The sequence below is a fragment of the Panthera onca genome, chromosome D4 (genome assembly GCF_046562875.1).
Source record: "Panthera onca isolate mPanOnc1 chromosome D4, mPanOnc1 haplotype 2, whole genome shotgun sequence".
Taxonomy (NCBI): Eukaryota; Metazoa; Chordata; class Mammalia; order Carnivora; family Felidae; genus Panthera; species Panthera onca.
In genome coordinates, this window is record NC_138351.1 from 31,914,257 (window position 1) to 31,930,471 (window position 16,215).

Here is a 16,215-nt window from a genome sequence, read left to right on the forward strand (position 1 = left end):
CACCCCCTCTGTGAGACCTCCACACCTCACTGAGGCCGGACCATTCATAGCACCTCACATGCCCTTCTTATGGCCATACCACCCTGACTCAGTTTCCCCCTTGTTTGTTGAAGTATAATTCAATAAACAACCTCTGAATTCACTTCCTGCTACTTCTCCTTTAATCTGTTTTCCCAATTGCAATCAAATGATCATTTAAACTTGCAGGTCTGCCAAAACCACTGCTTATATTGAAGTATAATTGACAAGTAAAAATTGTATATATTTAAGGTACACAACGTGATTTTTTTTTTTTTCAACGTTTTTTATTTTTATTTTTGGGACAGAGAGAGACAGAGCATGAACGGGGGAGGGGCAGAGAGAGAGGGAGACACAGAATCGGAAACAGGCTCCAGGCTCCGAGCCATCAGCCCGGAGCCCGACGCGGGGCTCGAACTCACGGACCGCGAGATCGTGACCTGGCTGAAGTCGGACGCTTAACCGACTGCGCCACCCAGGCGCCCCAACACAATGTGATGTTTTGATACATACATACTTTGTGAAATGGTTACCACAATCAAGCTAATTAACATCTCCATCACCTCACATAAACCTTGTGTGTGTGTGTGCGTGTGTGTGTGTGTGTGTGAACACTTAAAGTCTTTTCTCTTAGAAAATTTCAAGTATACAATCCAGTGTTATTAACTACAGCGGTTGCCAGGGGCTGAGCAGTGTCAGAAATGGAGATGTTGGCCAAAGGGCACAAAGTTTCAGTTGTGCAGGATGACTAAGTTCTGGTGATTTAATGTACAGCCTGGTGACTGGCTTGGTTTTAACCGTTTGTCTTTTCCACTAGATTCTATGCCCTTTGGGAAAGCTGTTTCCCAGTCTGGCTAATTATCGTGATCTCCTGGAAAGCTTGATAAAAATACAAAATTTCCAGAGTCCCACACCAGACCAACAGAATTAGAATCTCTGGGAGTGGAGGTGCGCCTGGGTGGCTCAGTCAGTTGGGCGTCCAACTTCAGCTCAGGCCATGATATCACCGTTCCGGAGTTTAAGCCCTGCGTCAGGCTCTGTGCTGGCAGCTCAGGGCTTGGAGCCTGACTGCTCAGAGCCCGAGACTGTTTTGGATTCTGTGTCTCCCTCTCTGTCTCTGTCCGTCCCCCACTCGTTCTCTGTCTCTCTCTCAAAAATAAATAAACATTAAAAAAAAAAAAGAATCTCTGGGAGTGGAACCCAGGGATCTATAAATTCAAAAAAGTGATTCTGACCAGCAAGCAGGCTTGGTTACTACTGCCCCACATGAACCATGATCCATCCAGCCTTCCTGATGTGACAGCCCAGGTGGTTGGCAGAAGGGCAACGCACAGCGACCCTCCGAATGGGAAGCTACTGGTATCCCTTCTGTTACTCATCATGGCCATCCCCAATGTCCAATTGGCACTGATGAGTCAAAATAAACCCATGGGGGCAAACTCGGGGATATTTTCTGGGGATGACCCCCAGGACAAAAAAGAAACCTTATATCCAGCTGGTGCCACGCCTACCTGCCCGTCCTCTACCTAAAGGAAGGATAGCCCCATATATTTCCCAGCTAAGGAGGGGGACAAATGGGTTCAAAATCCCCACTCTAGCAACAAAGGAATGTATCCATGGATACAAGTTACTCCAGCCCCTAGGCCCACTTGGCCCCCAGGAGGCATTCCTAATGATAACTGGATCTGGTGGGTTAAGGTACAGAATGGTTCATTAGTTCCTAGGTATACCTTGTCTCTCTAGGAGCGCATAGGGCGTGGATTCCCAGGGCCCTCTTGGCTCCCTCCCGGCACCCCAGACCAAAGCGAATACTTTTGTTCCTTGTACCGCAAATAGTACAATTTGTACTTGTCCTTGTACCGCAAATAGGAACAATTAAGAAGTCATGTCCCTGTAAACGTTCCACTTGAGGTGTTGAGAGTTAGATGACCTTTCGTGAAAATAGCAAAGCAAACGCTTTATAAACTATAAATAAACATAGATACATAATGAAAGTAGTATGAAGAAATTAATCAATAAACAAAAAAGCAGGATGAAACGTTACAAAGAAATAAGCATGAAGTTCTTTAATGGGTGATTACACAAAGGAACATTTTTAGAATCAGGTAAAGCCGAGAAACATAGATGACGCATGCTACAAGGAAATTGCTAACACATATAATGCCACGCTTGCCACAATAAAGTCGCCAGTCTAACACACTGCTGTTGTCTGTGTCCATTTGTTATTCTCGCCGACGCCATTCATCCTTCGGGGACCCCTGGACCTGCTGGAGCTGGACTCCGGCAATTTTCTGTGAGCCCAGCCTAGTGAGAGCCAGGAAGAGATAGGACGAGGAAGAGAGGTGAGGTACATAAGGTCTTGCCTTGTACCAGGTCCTGCTCTACATGCTTTTACATCTGCTCATTTAATCCCAACCACTGTGAGAAATGGGGGATAGTATGCCCATTATTATAGATAAGGAAAGCATAGCTCAGGGATTTCACCCTTGTTCCGAGGAGGTAGGTCTCCAGTGGTGACAGATCCAGCTGTGCTCTCTCTGAGCTCATATTCTTTTTACTTAACCCATGTTAATTAAATGTTAGTTAAAATAAGTTAACATTTATATTTTTATAATCTCCATTCCTTGCTTCCCTACATTCAGTTAACTGGCATGACCTGTCCACTCTATCTGCTCAAACCTGTTCTTGGCCATGTAGACATTGGAAACAATCTGTTAATTCACTTCCTGCCACTTCTCCTTTAATCTGTTTTCCCAATTGCAGTCAAATGATCATTTAAACTTGCAGATCAAAACCACTGCTTAGGGTATGTTTCACCACATATAAGGTTTTCATTTTTACATAGACAAATATGTCTACTTTTTCCTTATAGCTTTGAGGTTTTCAGACTTGATAATGGATGTTTAAGCAAGCCATCCCTGCCTTCTAGACTGCTAATGCAAATGATAATCCATGGGTCAGGTTTTATAATGTATAAATAGTTTATACACATTGACTTAGAAAGGCAAACCTTAGAAAAATTACAGTCTGACTAAATAATTCACAGATGAGGAAATTAAACTAATAAACAAACAAGTGAAAAGAAAACCCCAACACTAGTGGCCAGAGAAATCAAGTGACGTCATCCCTCAGATCAGAAAATACAAAGAGCAGCTATGACACTTATTCCTGGCAGTGATACGGGGAGAAGGGTGAACTCTTATTGACTGCTTGTTCAGATGGGTATTTTGCCAGCCTGTCTGGAAAGCATTTTATAAGTAGGAACTGCAATACTGTTTGTTCTCATTTCCCATTCCTGGGAATATATCTATTTTCTAGCATAAAGCCACTAGAATAAAGGACTTTTGAATAAGAATATTTGCTGCTTCATTGTTTGAATGATAAAAACCTGAAAATTATGTGACTGTCCATCTCTAAAAGAATTGTTGACTTTATTATGGAACATCCACATCAGGGTATAATATGATCCCATGAAAAATATGAATTGGAGCTAAATTGACCTAGAAGCATTTATTTTATGCATTGATTTATCTTTATTTAAAAAAAATTTTTGTTTTTAATGTTTTATTTATTTGTTTTGAGTGAGAGAGAGGGGATGGGGAGGGACAGAAAGAGAGGGAGAGAGAGAATCCCAAGTAGGTTCTGCACTATCAGTGCAGAGCTCAAGGCAGGGTCATATCCCAGAAAACTTGAGATCCTGACCTGAGCCGTTACCAAGAATCAGACACTCAACAGCTGAGCCACACAGGTGCCCCACCTAGAAGCATTTATATGAGGAATGGTTGAGTGAGGAAAGCAAGATGCAGAAAAGTGATCTTATTTTGTAAAACGTTACTACACAAACACATTCACACAATGCCCTTTAGATGTAGAGTGTGTGTGAGTATGTGTGTGTATGTGTATGTGTATGTCTGTGTGAATGTGTAAGTAAATGTAATTGTGAATGTGTGTCTCTGTATACAGCCATGTGAACATGGAGAAAATACAGGAGGACTCAAACCAGGCTATTAACATGGGTTACAGGGTACAGGGGTGGCAGATGGTAGGGAGTGCAGAAAAAGGGAGGGGGCAAGTTAAGACGGTGAAAACAAAGGAGAAACAGTTAATAAAAGCCTACCAACATGTATGGTATAATCATTTATGCACTTATATGAAAGTATATATATGTGTGTATGTGAATTACAAAATTCAAAAAACTTAAAAATATAAGTCTAATTATTTCATTCTTCTACCTTAAAACCTGTGTCAATGGCTCAATCCAGAACTGAGAATCTTTTTTTTTCTTTTAATATTTATTTTTGAAAGAGAGACAGAATATGAGCAGAGGAGGAGCAGAGAGAGAGGGAGACACAGAACCCGAAGCAGGCTCCAGGCTCTAAGCTGTCAGTGCAGAGCCCAATGCAGGGCTCGAACCCACGAACTGCAAGATCATGACCTGAGCCAAGGTCAGATGCTCGACCGACTGAGCCACCCAGGTGCCCCCAGAATTGGGAATCTTTAGCCTGGGCTCTAGAGGCCACTGCTCATCTTTCCACCCTCCTATAAAACAGTTCCCTCTTCAGTCTGTGTCACAGACACACATTTTCCAGTTCTTTACTTCCCTGTGAATTCCTAGTCCCCTCTGCTCTGCAGTTCAATGCTCCTCTTGGCTCTTCACATGTGCCATTCTCCTCAGTCCAGGACATTTGACCCCTTTTCTTTTCGCAGATGGACTTTTACTCATTTTATAGGTCTCAGCTTAAATAGCAGTTTCCCAGTGGGCTTTCCCTGAACCGCCTATGTTCAGGGAAATATGTATTACCATACCTGAATCCCCTAAGTATTCCCATAGTTCTCTGTCCTTACTAAAATTGTATTTTATTATTAACCTCTTTTTCCAAACTTTGCTCAGATTTTTCCCAGCTGTAGTTTACTGCTTATATTTTATACCCAAATTGGAGAAGAGCCTGTAGCAGGGGCCTGGATCTTATAACTATGGGGATGTGAAATCACCTCTCCAACCCTCTTGCCACTCCATGGCTCTCTTAGCTGTGAGAAGCCCTTTTAGTTTTCCAAGGAAAGCAGTTTATGCTACTATATGGCATTTATGAGGGATGGATGCCTTCCCCAGCATTGTCTCAGATTATCTTCCCAGGATCTCTCTGGCCATGTGCATTCCTTGGTGCTCAGGACTCCTCTCTCCGTCCCCCAGAGAGGAACCATGGGAAGAAGAGCCCTAGCTACTGTGACAGATAGAACCTCTCCCACCCTGCGGTCATGCTCTGTAACTGAGAAGGGGCTACAGTGAGGGTGACTGTAAATTCCAGAATGTATCTGGGGCCAGCAGAGCTGCTCTAGCACCAGAGAGCTAAACAAGACAGGCGTGAGGGAGTTAACACAGGGCACATACCAGAGAGGGCAACCACGTTTATTAAGCATTATTTTATTTTCATTGCATGTTTCTAGTTAAAGATGTTTATGAGAAAAGAATTCATATGAAGAGAAGGGAAAAATAATTAGTTCAGTTCATTTTCAAACTGTATTGTTTACCAGTTATTTTCATAATAATAGCTATATTCGCAAAAAGCAGTGACAGGAAGAAAAGATTGACTCTGTTTTTCTAGAAGACCCAGGGAAGCCAAATTCCTATCCAGATCATCGCCTTTGGTAAGCTTAGATCAAACATTCAGATTTCAAAATGAAAAGAAAATGTGGAAATAAATTACACTACTTGGATCATTGAAACCTGGGGAGTGCTAATTCTAAGAGCTTTTTATATTAAATAACCTGAGCTTCCCTGTCCCACTGGCGGTCACCCTGTCCATGGCAGAGAGGATTGAGTTGGATAATGACTCCCATTAGCACTGGGGGAGTTTTCACATGTAAATCCCTTACAAATGGGAAAGCAAATAGAGAGTGTCCTGCTTAGTAAATCAACATAACTTGGGTGTTAGATTTTTCTCCTAGAAGAGTGCCCTTGGTGGCTTGTTATCTTTGAAGTGGATGAAGCAGGAGGCTCTCAGCCCACCGTATTTGTCTGCTTTTTCTTCTCATCAGGATTGTCCAGCATCTGTAGCCTTTTCTCCAGTCTCTGCTTCCATTCTTCTCTGAGCCTGAGGAGAGGAAAAATACAAATGCTTACTGCTTTTACCTCCACATCTGATGGTCCAATTGAAGTCTTTTGTTTTTCTAACAAATATTTTTGAGAAACACATGGCTTTTACAAATTAATGAAGAAATCAATAGATAAATGAGCAAAGTCTATGAATATGTGCTTTTATAATTTATTCCTTCCTAAATTGATTCAATATAATGTCAAACAAAATCCCAGAAGGACCTTTTGGTAGATATTGATAAACTTTATATGGCAAGGCAAAAGAAGTAGATTAGCCAAAACAATTTTGAAGAAGAAAGCTGGAGGACTCACATTACTTGATTCTGTGACAAGTATAGCAAGACAGTATGGCACTGATGAAAGAGCAAACAAATAAATCAGTGGAACAGAATAGAATCCAGAAATAAGTATGTGCAAATACAGCCAATTGATTCTTGACAAGAGGCAAAAGCAGCTCAATGGAGAGAGGATATTTTTTTTTTAAAACAAATCGTGCTGGAGCATCATACGTTCATATTCAAAAAATGTACTTTAGTCTATACTCCACATCTTATACAAAATGAACTCAAAATGGATCACAGACCTAAATATGAAATGTAAGACAAGAGTCCCCTCCCTAAGAAATGTTGTATGAAAAGACCTCTAGATAAGGGAAGGCAACCTGGCTATATGTGTATGTGATATCCCTCACGACTCTGTAACATGAGACCAGCCAATCAGATTATGTCTTTACATTACCCATATATGGGAGACAAAGAAGTAGAAAATTAATAAAAGGCTACACTAGGTGGCATTCGAGGCTCAATTTTTCTAGTAGGAACCCAACTGAGACCATGTTGGCATGAATAAAGTTGCTTCCTGGGAAGAAAGGCCAGAAAGGTGTCACTAGTTTCTGTGCAAGAATCCTGCTGTCAGCTAAGGCTTCTAGAAGATAACCCCACAAAATAACATATTCATTATTTCCCTTGGATTAGGGAAAAAAAAATCTTAGATACAACACAAAAAGCATGATTCATAGAAAAAAGAATATTTGGGGGTATCAAAATTAAAAATTTGCTCTATGAATGATACTGTAAAGAGAATAAAAGGCAAACCATAAATGAAGAAAATATTTGCAAATCACATATCTGTTAAGGGACTTGTTTCTAGAATATATAAAGTTCAAACTGAATGATAAGAAAATAATGTAGTGGGTAAAAATTTTGAACAGATATTTTACCAAAGAAGTTGTATGGATGGCAAATAAGCACATAAAAGTAGTGCTTAACATAATTAGGAAAATGCAAATTAAAACACAATAAGTTATCACTAACCTCATAGAATGACCACACACACACACAAAGGAAAACAAATAAACAATGTCCCCCCTCAACCCACTCCATCAAAAAAACTCCAACAAAATTAAAAAAAACCCTTACAACTAAATGCAGATGAAGTGTTGGTCAGGATGCTGAGTAACTGAAAGTCTCTTACATTGCTGTGGAAATGCCAAATAGAACAGTAATTTGGGAAAATAGTTTGGCATTTACCATATGACCCAGCAATCTCAGTCTTGGGTACTGACTCGAGAGAAATGGAAACTTGTGTTCCACAGAAATCTGTATGTCAATGTTTACAGCAGTTTCATTCAAATCATCAAAAACCATAAGTAACCTAAATGTCCTTCAAGTGGGAGTGGATCACCAAACTGTGATACATCCATATAACAGAATGATAAGGAATAGTCAGCTGACACACACAACAAGAATTAATCCCCAATACATTTTGCTGAGTGAAAAACGTCAGACTGAAAAGAATACATACTATATTTTTCATTTATTACACTCTGGAAAAAGCAAAATCATAGGGATGGAGAACACATCAGTGGTTGCCAGGGGCTGGAAGTTGGCAGAGGAAATGACCATAAAGGGGATTTTTCAGAGTGACAAAACCATGTCATATCTTGATTGTGGTAATTATATGATTCTAAGCACCTGTCAAAACTCATAGAACTGTACATACATGAAAAGAAGTGCATGGTGCTTATAAATCAATTAAGAAAAAATCTACAGTAAGATGGGCAGAGGATATAAATTGGCTGTACCAGAAGAAGAAATCCAGTTGTTTCCTATACATATAAAAAGATCTCAACCAAACTTATAATTAATTAAATTCAGTTTAAAACAGTGAGATGCTATTTTCACCCATCAGATTAATAGTGATTAAGAGTTTGACAATACACAGCGTGAGCAATCTTTCCACCTGGCACTCCCATACTCAGGGTGGGAGTTTAAATGAATACAACTTCTCTGCAAGACAAGAAATCAAGAACTATCAAAATTAAAAAAAACCAAAAAAACAAAAAACCAAAAAAAAAACCAACTCATCTTTTGACTTTTTAATTTTTATGAACATATCCCATAATTCTTGTCCATGTATGCAAAAATGTATGTGCAAGTATTCTTATTACAACATTGTTTGTGAAGCTAGAAAACAAAAAACAACCTAAGTGTTCTTTGATGTGATTGGTCAAATTAATTGTTAACATCATTGTAATGGAAAACATTAAAGAAGAACTGAATGTGCTGATATTGAAAAACTTCCAAGTAATTTAAAAAAGCAAGGTGCAGAAGTATAGTCTCATCTTGCATAAAAATATAGCACACACATTTATTTGCTTATTCATTTTGAAGTTTTTGGGAAAGATATACAAGAAACTGTTGATGTCAGCTTTCCCTAGAGAGCAAGTCTAGGAGCCCAAGTAAGAAGGAACTCCCTTCTAATTATATATTCTTTTGTGATGCTTGGTTAAAAAAAAATGTGCTTGTGTTAGTTTCATAAGAATAAAAACAACCACAATGAAAAGATTGGGTAAATGGTTTCATTAGTTTGATAGAGTTGCCATAACAAAATGCTACAGACTGGGGGTCTTCAACAACAGAAATTTATTTGGTCCCAACTTTGGAGGCTGGAAGTCCAAGATCAAGGTGTCAGTAGATTTGGTTTCTCCCAAAGCCTCTCTCCTTTGCTTGCAGATAGCCTTCTTGCTTCACTCTCATGTGACCTTTTCTCTGGTGTGTGTGCATACCTGGTATCCCTTTGGGCATCCTAATCTCCTCTTTTTTAAAGGACATCAGTCAGATTGGATTAGGGCCCACACTAAAGGTCTCATTTTAACCAAGTCACCTCTTTAAAGTCCTTATCTCAAAATACAGTCACACTCTGAATGTGTGAAGGTACACAATTCATTTCATAACAATGCTAAAGCAAAGTAATGCATGCTTAACGCAGGAAGATCAGACTATATAATAAAGAATTTTAAAAAATTGGATTCAGTCTTAATTTTTTCACTCTTACAAATAACCCTAAAATGAGTAATGATAATACTTATTACTCTTTTCATATACCTATTTTCCTCAGAGGGATTCCTGGAGACAAGTAATTTAGAGGGTATAAATATTTTGAAGGCTCCAGGCACCTATTGCTAAGTTGGCTTCTGGAAAGTTCTCACTTAAAACTCTGCTCAATTATGGGCCCAGGAAAGAATGGAAAGAATCTGGAGTGTCATCCTGTTGTTAGGTGTAGTTGTTGCTTAGCTACATTAGCAACCAAAGATCGAAAGTTGAAATATTGAGAGAAGAATGAGGGTTATGGAGAATAATGATAAGACCTACCCTCACTCTACCTTAGATTAAATTAAGGTAATGGACATAAAAATACAGTTTGCTTCTTTGAAAGATGAGATAAAACATAGAATGGCTTCTCTCTCATAAGCAGGCAACTGCCTCAGAGGTCCTTGCATGGTTTATCTAAGAAGTGATGATTTTCTGGGGTGCCTGGGTGGCTCAGTTGGTTAAGGGTCGGTGACTCTTGATTTCAGCTCAGGTCGTGATTTACCAGTTCGTGGGTCCGTGGCTCTGTGCTGACAGTGAGGAGCCTGCTTGAGATCTTCTTTCTCCCTCTCACTCTCCCCCTACCCTGCTTGTGCTCTTTCTCTCAAGATAAATAAACTTAAAAAAAAAAAAAAAGAAGGGATGATTTATTGAGCTTATATAACCTGTTGATATCACCTATTAGTAATTTTCATAAGCTATATTTTCCATTATACTTGTTAAGTATGCATCTTAATTTGTAACCAAACTGCTGCCTTGTTATAAGCGTCTCTGAAAGTTTCTATAACTGAATCTTCCTCCAATGTACATGACTTGTCACTGAGATCTTTTAAAGCTCACTAATAAGGACTGCAGTCTGTGTATTTCATGGAACTCAATGGACTTTTTAATATAATGTGGATACATTCATTAATTAAAGGAGCTTTAACTTTTCTTGGGTATGATGGGTGTAAAAATGCACCGCTCAGAGTTGCTGCTGTGGGGAGCATCCACTTCCTTCCCTTTCTCTTTCCTGGAGGTTGGACCTATATCACCTTCTGATGACTCTCCTTAACTTCTCAGTTATAATTACAGGCTGATCATTTAGACTTAGGTGTCCATATAATTTATCATCTAAACTGAAGTACTTTTTTTTTTAAGTTTTTTTAACATTTATTTTATTTGTTCATTTACTTATTTGAGAGAGAGAGAGAGAGAGAGAATGAGAAGGGGAGGGAAAGAGAGAGGGAGACAGAAGATCCAAAACAGGCTCCTTGCTGTCGGCACAAAGCCTGATGTGGGGCTCAAATCCGTGAACCCTGAGATCATGACCTGAGCCTAAGTCAGATGCTTAACCAACTGAGCCACCCAGGCACCCCACTTTTAAAGTTTATTTATTTTGAGAGAGAGAGAGAGAGAGAGAGAGAATCCCAAGCAGGCTGCACACTGAAAGGGAAGATAGAGAGGGAGAGAGAGAGAATCCCAAGCAGGCTGCACACTTTCAGTACAGGCCCAATGAGGGACTTGAACTCACGAACTGTGAGATCATGACGAGCAGAAATCAAGAGTCAGATGCTTAACTGACTGAACCACCCACGTGCCCCTAAATGGAGATACTTTTAAAATAAAAAGGGAAATTATGATCCATAACTGTAACAAAATGATAGGCGTACACCTGGACTGCCCCAACAAACCAGGAGGTTTAGTCCTAGTACCTACACTGCATTTGATTTTCCTCAGATTGTCTCCATCAGTTATTTGCAAACAGTTTTCAACTTCTCTGTGGACCACCCTTATTCCTGTTGTGTTGCTTCTTTCTGGCCATTGTCAGAGAGAGTAAGGGGCTTTCCAGTTCTGAGGTCCCTCATCTCGCCTCATGATCTCGCCTCCAAGGCCTCTGCTAGACACACCAGTTGCCAGGATAAATTGATTCTCTGCAGCTCTGGCTGAATTCCTCTGTCAGTGAACCTGCAGGAGAGTGTGCTAACAAGCATGTCCATGGTGAAACACCTGTTTCCACTCTACCCTGCTTTGCCACAAGTCTTGCTAGTCAGATCTGCCGAGAAGAACATAAAGCAATATTGATTTTGTTCTATCAGCAAAGGTGTTGGTGGGAACTTTTAGGGTTTTTGTCTTTTAGTGTTCACTCTGAATATTTCTGTATTGTTCAAGAGGCTTGAATTTGCCTTTATAAGTGGAGAGTAGAATCAAAAAAGAGTGTGAGTATTATGTATGTGTGTCCAGTGTACTTATGTATAGTGGAGTATGGGAGATATAGACCACAGGGATAGAATAGGGACTTCAGGGTTTATGATATTCACTGGTCTGCAAGTGTATGTTGGAAGGTACACTCTTACTCTGTTTCAAACTATTTTCTCAGATCTAAACAAATATTCCAACGTTCTGCTCTTGGTATGAAAATAAATCTGGGATATTTAACAAAAATAATAACAAAACCACTAGGTTTTGGGTCTTTTTTTCACAGCTGACAAGGGAAATAGCTCTGGTTAATGAGACTCCACAACAGAGGAGCAAACAAACCATAGGAAGCTGCCTCTACTTCCTCACTCCTTAAGATTTTCAATGCAGAGGCTCTGTCCACTTCTTTAACATTTATTTGTGGGACACAATGATGAAATGTTTCATGATGAGCACATTTTGAAGATTTATTCTCTTGGTTATAGAGGGGAGAGAAAACTGCACCCACTTGGAAGGGGGTCATTTCTGAGGCACATGGGAATCTGGAGAATGATTTGTTTAAACATGTATTTTAACATTTTAAACAAAATTGTTTAATTATTTGTAAATTCATTTGTTCTATGACCATTTGCAATCAGTTGCCTTTTTTATAACTTCATTTTGCCTAATTAGAAAATGGCACAGAATCGTTGTAGAAACTTTGGAGAAGCTAGGAGAGCTCATACACACAAAATCTGCCATTCTGCCAATCAAAACTAATCACTCAGTATCAGCATATTTTCTTTTAATATTTTTCTTGTATATACAGGTGGACTGTGTATGTATTTTGACAAAAATAAAATGATATCACAAATTATGCTTTTAATCCCATACCTTGAGGGTTCTGGACGGGAAGATGAGGTATAGGGTTCATGATGGGATTTGGCTTCCTGGCTTGTGGGCCACGACTTGGGGGCAGAAGATGGCATGAACCACACAACTGATTTTCCTCACTCTCCTGGAATCTCCAGGACTGGATGCTCTAGTGTGTGACTCTTCTAGCATCTAGAAAAGCCCGATTTTGCTTGCTGGATAAATAGGAATGTAGCTGGAATGATGGCAGAGCTCTTCTTTGGCTAGGAGAGAAGTTATTTCCCCTCAGGGGTTAATCAAGATTTTTAGAAGTTGATGTTGGTTCAACACATGTGAACTACACATGTTTTCAGCTCAGCATGTTCAGAAACATGGAGACATAGTGCCTCGCTGGCCAGCAGAATATTTAGCTGCCACTCCACTTGTGAGTGGGTGTCTTAGCAAAATAGACGACTTGACTGAGCTGTTCCCATTTTAGGGACAGAGAACCCAGATAGTCTCTGAAAAGTTGAGTTGATCTGTCTGCTCCAAGGCTCTGCACATGTGAGAGCAGGTGCTGGCTCTTTTTTTCCAAGTGATGTTGACACATGTGACACATGTCTTCTCACATAAGGATATGTTCTCCTCTCCACAGATTCCTTTGGCTAGAACAACAAGTTTACTTGCCAAAGAGGGGAATACCATCTTTGCCTTCTCCCAAGAATATTAATAAGTATCTTCCCAAATGTGAGATCTCTCATAGTTCTGTTCTGTTGACTTAAATTTAGTGTACCTCATGTGCTGGGGATTACAACAGAGGCAAGGTGGGGGAAAGATTTTTTCAGTTTATCAAGATATAAATAATAGAACTTCATTTTTGTTTATATACAAAAAAGGCTCAACCTTATTTATGAGTCACTGGTTCTCAATCAGAGGTGGCTTTGCCCTTGAGGGGATACTCGGTAATATCAGGAGATATTTTTTGTTGTTACAATGGGAATGGGAGTCCTACTGGAATATAATGTTTTGAGGGATGTTGATAAACATCTTACAAAGCACAGGATAGCCCCCTGACCCCAAAGCATTATCTGGCCCTAAATGGCAATAATGCTAGATTTGGAAACCCTGGTAAATGTGGTGGCAAGACGAAATGAGTAGATGAATTAATCATCTCTTGAATTTTCTATATTCTATGATGTTTTGACGTCATAAGAACCTTGCTGGCCATGGAAAGGCCCAGAGCTAGCCTTTTCTTAGAGGTAACAAAAGGCCTGCTGTGAGCATGTCAACCAATCCTGAGTCTATGGCCCCAATCACCTCTAACTTCCACCTGTGAAGCCATATTTTCCCCGCCCCAAATCACCCCAGGGCTAGGTTCCATACAACTAGAGAGCACATCTATAGCCAGAGCCCTCTGGAATTACTCAAACTAGACAGTGCTAAACTGTTTACTCTGCTCTGCCTTGCCTTTTGCTCAGGAACTCCAATAAATACTCTGGCTTAGATGTTCCCCATGCTTCTGTCTTTTGCTTCCCCTGTGGCCCTAAATAGTATGTGGTGACCCTTCCTCTGAGACCTGTGAATGTAATCTTCATCCAAGTCTTGTTTTCCTTTATTCTCATGGCTGCACTGACGTTACCATACCATACTGAACATTTGCATTCTTAGAACAGTAATAATGAATAGAACTCAGTCTCCCATATTCACAATCTGGTGTATTTCTATAGAAATCTAATTTAAAAAATAGTAGAGAAATAATCCACATACTTTCTCAGGGCGCTCCTTCCCTGACGGTCTTCCTCCAGTTCCCTGTAACAAGTCTGTTTGCTAATTTCTTTTTCCCAGAAGCTTTTGAGTTCGTGACAAGTTTCACAGCAGAAGACTTCCCGACGGATATATTGATTGTTCATCCCCTGAAAAATAAAAGAAAAAGAAATCCTAGAGCCACTCTAATTTTAGAGTGATGAAAGGTGAGTTTGAATCTAGACCCTTCCGTTTACACTTTTTGTGACTGTAGACAAATTACATAGTCACTATGATTTTTTTTCTCAACTGCAAATGGGAATAATAGTGGTTCTGTCAGAAAATATAATAAAAAAATTTTGAAATGAACAAAAACAAAAAAGGTGTCTAATAACTCGTAAAGATTATCTTCTTCTACCAGGGGCCTCCCCATTTTATTGTCTTTGAGCTATTTTACAACTCTGAAATTATAGAAAAAATATAGTAATGCAAATGATTCTTGAACATAAAGAGTCAAATAAGTTTTGTCCAGGGGAATGCAACTGATAGTTGTGTGGATACCAAGCAATTTTAATCTACTTCTAATTCATTTCAGTATTCTTGATATCCTACATCTGTATGTTTTTTAAAAATTCTTTTTGAATTAGTTGTGATACCTTACTAGTTTTCCCATTAATTAATAAATTAAATAAAATATTTGACTAATTTATTATTATTTATTTATTTAATTTATTTCTTGTTCATTTTATTTTTATGATAGTTGTGATTTTAACTTAAAGAAAGAAGTCTTGACAGTTACTTCACAGTTGTGTGTATATGTATATAAAATGAGATGGTACATGCAGAAGCTCTAAACATGGCAAATATGCAATCAACAAATGTTAAGCTCTTTCCATCTTTCCTCACAGAATAACAATAACCTCTACCATTTGTTGAGCACATAATGTGTGATAGGCCTTCTATACACACTTGCATTTGATTCTCCCTACAACTCTTGGAGCTGGGTGATTCTACACTCATTGTTCAGATGAGGAAACTGAGAAATAGAATTTGCCTCTATCCTCATAACTGAACGTGGTAGAGTGGGACTTTGAACCTAGGTCTGTCCATCTTCAAAGTGGGTACTCTTGGCTCTGAGATTCTCATCACAAGAAATGGCCACTATATCTGGAGATGGCCATATACAGAGCAAGCTCGTGTGGCATGTGTGTGTGTGTCCCGTGAAAGAGCACATGTTTAATGCTAAAAAAGGTTTACTTTTTATGTGAACATTGCCCATTTTCCAGATCTTAGTGGCTCTGGCAGGGAGCTAAATGCAGTGGACTACAGAAAAGATCCGTCTCTGCCTGCTTGGCAGGCAGGTAGATGCAAAGGACTGCAGAAAAGATCCATCTGATGAGCACTGGTTCAGACAAGAGCTCTGGCTCTAGCTCTGGCTGGAGATTAGGGAGGACCTGGACCTTACTGTTTTGCTGTTGTTTTTGATATCTTGGAACAAAAAATAGGTGCTCAGTTATTCTTCATTAAATTAAATGACCCTTGTCAAGCTAATTTTTTTCTAAAAAAAGCTGGCCTGGAATTGCCAATGTCCCCTCTGAACTATCTCAGATGCTGAGGGAGGGTCTGGAAGGCGATTTTTGTACTTTCTGAGTAGGGGATGTGCTCAAATATATTTGCCTTCTCTAGTTTCAGGAGGTTTGTGTTGTGCCTGAGAGAGCCTCTCCAGATTCTGTCTGAGCCCTGCTTGAGTTCTGAAGTTCTGGCCTGGAGGTAGCACAGACTCCATCTACTAAGAGCTTATTTTCCACTTATTTTCTCCCCCAGGCTAATGGATTCAGGCTAATGGATGCACAGAATTTGAAGAAATTCTTAGTCACTCAACATTGAAAGACTTGTTAAAAATATACATCAGAACTCATAGAACTAGAGTAGGTGGTGGCAAGACTGAATGAGTAGATAAATTAATCATGTCTTGAATTT

General features: G+C 39.5%; 1 protein-coding gene across 1 annotated transcript; it reads right to left on the minus strand.

Moving 5' to 3' along the window:
• Nucleotides 1-5,685: 5,685 nt before the first annotated feature.
• On the minus strand, nucleotides 5,686-14,456 carry FAM240B (family with sequence similarity 240 member B). The gene is made up of 2 exons (XM_060609838.3): nucleotides 14,260-14,456; nucleotides 5,686-6,110 (listed from the first exon to the last, which is right to left on the minus strand). Exons 1-2 carry the CDS (start codon nucleotides 14,400-14,402, stop codon nucleotides 6,017-6,019), a joined length of 237 nt encoding a protein of 78 aa, XP_060465821.2. The 5' UTR covers nucleotides 14,403-14,456; the 3' UTR covers nucleotides 5,686-6,016.
• Nucleotides 14,457-16,215: the final 1,759 nt, after the last annotated feature.